General features: G+C 38.6%; 1 protein-coding gene across 3 annotated transcripts in view; it reads right to left on the minus strand.

Annotated features, from left to right (window-relative positions):
• Window positions 1–321: 321 nt before the first annotated feature.
• The window catches only part of LOC110454013 (sodium-dependent glucose transporter 1A-like), a 5584-nt gene continuing 1458 nt past the window's right edge, over window positions 322–4447 (minus strand). For 2 of the 3 annotated variants that reach the window (XM_021503313.1, XM_021503312.1), the window contains exons 2-4: window positions 3077–3312; window positions 2527–2812; window positions 322–2132 (exon numbers count right to left, since the gene is read on the minus strand). In XM_021503313.1, coding sequence (XP_021358988.1) covers window positions 1042–2132; window positions 2527–2812; window positions 3077–3312 — 1613 coding nt within the window. In that variant the 3' untranslated portion in view covers window positions 322–1041. Of the gene's footprint in view, window positions 2133–2526; window positions 2813–3076; window positions 3492–4447 lie in introns of those variants that run through there. The other variant, XM_021503311.1, reaches the window with a different exon arrangement.

Consider the following 4447-nt stretch of genomic DNA (forward strand, 5'->3'; position numbering starts at 1 on the left):
TCATTTATCTCTACTTTATAATAATTATTTTTGTTGCTTCGCATTTTCCTTGGCAATATCTCACTTTTGGCCTGATTGTTGGACGTTTGCCCAGGAGAGGAAGGCAATTAGCTCTGTCCGTAGGCGGCCTGTATCAAGCTCATAAAAATGACTTCATTATCATTTAGGGCGATAACAACAATGGTCTAATCGTTGTCAGTATAATGTGACAGGGTGGAATACAGTGCTGGGTGCCTTCGGTATGGTATTTCAGTTAGGTAACACTCTAAAGTCGGAATCAGATCGCGCTATCGCAAGAAAGCAAATACATACACACGCATACAATATTTATACATATTTATTATAAACACCGCACTACTTTATGAATTTAACAGCCCATTAAATAGGAGATTAGAAATTAAATAAGCTGTGTGCAATGGTTTTCTTTTCGGAAGTTTAAATTGTTATCTGTATTAAGGACCCAAGCCAAAAACTATGACAATAATCTGGAAACATTTTACCGATTTGACAATACCAATCTTTACCAAAATAAATATATACCTTGTGGAACGTTGATGTAAAAATAATAAAATAAAAAACAAACTGCTGGACCTCTTATCCTTTTACTCTCGCTCTACACAACTGAGCTTCATTGTCAACAGCAGCTTCCTGGTTCAGTTTCATTACAGTTTTATTATATCAAATGTAGATGAATGTATGAATCCTTGCAGGGGAATTCTCTGGTGTCTTGCCTGCGGCGGGATAGGGATCCCTAAGTGGTTTATCATGTACTGGATTGAGGGTGGTCGGGTGGTGTAGTGGATAGCGCACTTGTCTTTCACCAAGGCGGCCGGGGCTCGATTCCCCGATCGGACGTGAAAAGGTATGGGGTCACCTGCCCGACCACGTGGGTTTTCTCCGGGTACTCTGGTTTCCTACCAAACTAAGAGCTCCCGCGCTCTAGCATCCGGGCCAACCAGAGTGATTAATATAAGTTAACACAATTTGTTTCATAATTGTTGTAAAATATATAAAGTTTTTTTGTTTTTTTTTAATTCCTCATTAAACATGCTCTTTTGATGTTAGGCCTATATTTACTGTAACAGAATCATGCGAATTACCGGTACCAAATTTAGTTTCTGATACCCGTGCTATTAGTAACAGGACGAGAAACAGAATCATCAACACCACGCTCTCCCCAAACAGGAGGTATGTAAACCACATTGGTGTGAATGTCTCCATCAGATACCCTAATATGATGGGGTTGGTCATAGTTCCGCTTGACGCTGCTATCATAAAGAGAGCTACGATTTTGCCGGAAACAGGAAGTAGTTTCTCCTCTGTCCATATAATCACACATGGGTAGATTAGAGACATGGATGCACCTGTGCAAACTGTGCATACCCATATACCTTCGTTTACCATTAAGCTTGCTGAAACTGACAGCGCCCCTAAACCAACACACAAGAATATGGTTAAACCGCAAATGATTGTTGTCGGGCTGATGAATTGTATAACCCAAATTCCCAAGAAGCGAGCAAACCCGAAGACTGCCCAATACAGCGACGTGACGTAGGAGCCTTGCACCTTTGACCAGGTAAGTTGTGTAACGCAGAACGCTGTCAGATAGGCCGTGAATGTATCCTCCATGGCACAGTAAATTGCCACGAAAAAGCTCAGGCTAAGCAGGACAAGAATTTTAAAACCAAACGTGATCTCCCTAGAAATTCGTTGAATGTCCTGTGTTATTTTCTGTGTTGAGGTGTTCTTTTGACGTTTCGCTCTTACATATAGGATAAACAGAGGTACGACACAAGATATGTGCATTGCTGCTGTTACACAATATGCCACATATAGTCTAGAGTCGCCGATGTCATACCCGGACGCAGTTGTTTCATTAGAAAAAGTATTGGAATTGATGCAAGTATTGTGTGTGCGTTGAGACATGTTGGAACTGCAGTCACTATATATGTCCGAAGAGACATTTCCTGTAACAGTGATTCCTATGTCGTTGGTATCCTCATGTGTCTCCTGTAGAAAAGGAGACGTCACCAATGGAGACGTGATACCACCAATAGCGAAGGCGAAGTGTAAGGCCTGTACATATGACCGACCTTCCCGCCCCCAAATATACATCAGGAGAGCATTTCCGCCTGTAATATGAAATATGATTTATTAATTTAGGATTGGTTTGGTTTAGTATAGTTTAACGTCCTATCAACAGCTATGAGCATTTAAGGAGGCCTACCCTGTGTGCAAGATGCATGCGTGTAGTGTATGCGTGTGTGTTTTGGGAGGATGCGATATGTTCCCCCCGCCCGATTCCTAAGCAGTCACACATTAGACCCCTCTAATGCTTACATTGCAGACCTATTCTTACTCCGATCCTGCAGGGGTTCCATTACCAAGCAGGTTTAAAAGAAACGTCTGATAAGTACCTATAGGATATGATGAAAGGAAGATACGCTCTTTACATAGAATGTTATTATGGGTTTGTATATGCTTAGAGACTCTTCATTGGAAAATTCATAAAAAAAGAAAACTCACTGGCACCGATTCCCCCGCAGTAACAACCAGCCCAGAACTGCACCGCTATCATCATCTCGAACCAGAAACACCAGGGTAGAACGGCTGATATCACTACACCGGCAAACTGAAATAGTGCCACGATGAGAAGTTTGCTGATTCGGTCAAACAGCAACCCAGTGAGGATACCACCCGCCAGGTACCCCACGGCTCTGCTGGTCAAGAAGCCAGATGCTTTCTTTACATTTGTCCTGGTGATGATTTGAAGGTCAAGGAAGGCTGGGCCAAACTGACCAGACGCCCATCCCTGTAACAGAATAAACTTCAGTTTTAAGATAATTTTAAAAATCTGAATTATGCTTGTTATACACATTTTAGAATCTCAAATTGTTAGATATGCAACATGAATTGATATCCCTGAATATACAAATTAATCTTACAGGGGAATTCAACTTGAATCACAAGAACCATGTAATTCTAAAATAAAAAGTTGTATAAATGTATTGCATTCTAAAGATTCATACCAAGAATAATTAATTATCTAAATAAGTAAATATGCTTTTTCACGTACCAATGTGACGAAGGCCCAGCATAAACACAGACTGAGGATAGCTTTCTCCTTGTAGATGGAATCTGATTGGATTCTCGTTGTGAAGGACATACTCTTATCAGGAGGGCCTTTAAGTATACATTCAATCTCCTCCTCTTTGACACCAGTCTCTGAGTTGAAAGAGTCACTTTGAAGCTTTTCCTTGCAAAATGTAGCAGATTCTTCATTTTCTTCTTCTTTTGACATAACTGGGATATCTGAGGATACAGTATTAAGCCAATTATCCGCACTCAATAGAAAACATGCACAGTAATAAAGCAAATTATCTTTCAAGGCACGTATCATGGAGTAAATTCTTTGTAGGTTATCTAGATTCTGATAGTTGCTGTTGTAATTTGTATTGAATATGCATATAAACATGCCGATAACGTTTGGTTTTCAGTTAAAATCGAGATATTTATCATATTATATATATACATAGATACATAGAATTAATTTGACAAAATTAGGATTTTACAATCCTTTGACAGTCGGCTCAGAAATAAGAAAAGAAAAAAACAAAGTTGAGACATTTAGATAGGTTTTTTTGCTTCAAAACTGTATTTCTGCGTTTGGTTTTGCCAGTGTTCATCTAATTTATATACAATTTGTTTAACTGTGCTTGAATTCACAACATTTGACGGAAGATTGTTCCATACATCAACTGTTCTCTGTGTAAACGAACACTTTCTAATATTTAATCTTCAATGCAATTTGTCAATTTAAAAAATTGTGTCCACGTGCAGATGAACATTCCCTGATATTAAATATGTCAGATACTTTATGGTCATAGTTGCCGGACAATATTTTGTAAACCTTTATCATGTCATCACGTGATTTTTAATATGCTAGGGTTGTGTAGTGTAGTGAAGTGCTAGTAGGCCAGATACGTGCTTCGTTGCTCGACCTTGTACTGAACATTTGCTATTATTTCAACCTTAGAACCATATCAACAGTCACTACTAGTGTGGTTTTATCCAGGACACACATTTAGATAAGGTGGGTTTTACTGGCTGGGAAGGGTTTTCATACTTAACAAAGATAAGCGAAGCCTACTTTGTTTATACTTAATTCATTAAATCTAACACCTACTTGAATATGTTAAACTTTAGATCAGATTCTTAGCGGGCTCGGCGTATTATATTAACCAGTATCTTCATTAATCCTTGATAAGTTTGATCCTTTTTCTCCTTTTCTCTAAAATTTTTGTCAACAATAAATGTTCCATGCGGTAACTTCCTATAAGTTTCCAAATTGAACATGTAAGATTAAGGATCAATAGGAATTAATCTACTTGTGAAATCTGAGACATTTCAAATCTGGTTTTGAAAATAGTTTAATAATGTTGGGGGG

Source organism: Mizuhopecten yessoensis, unplaced genomic scaffold (assembly GCF_002113885.1).
Source record: "Mizuhopecten yessoensis strain PY_sf001 unplaced genomic scaffold, ASM211388v2 scaffold7635, whole genome shotgun sequence".
Lineage (NCBI taxonomy): Eukaryota > Metazoa > Mollusca > Bivalvia > Pectinida > Pectinidae > Mizuhopecten > Mizuhopecten yessoensis.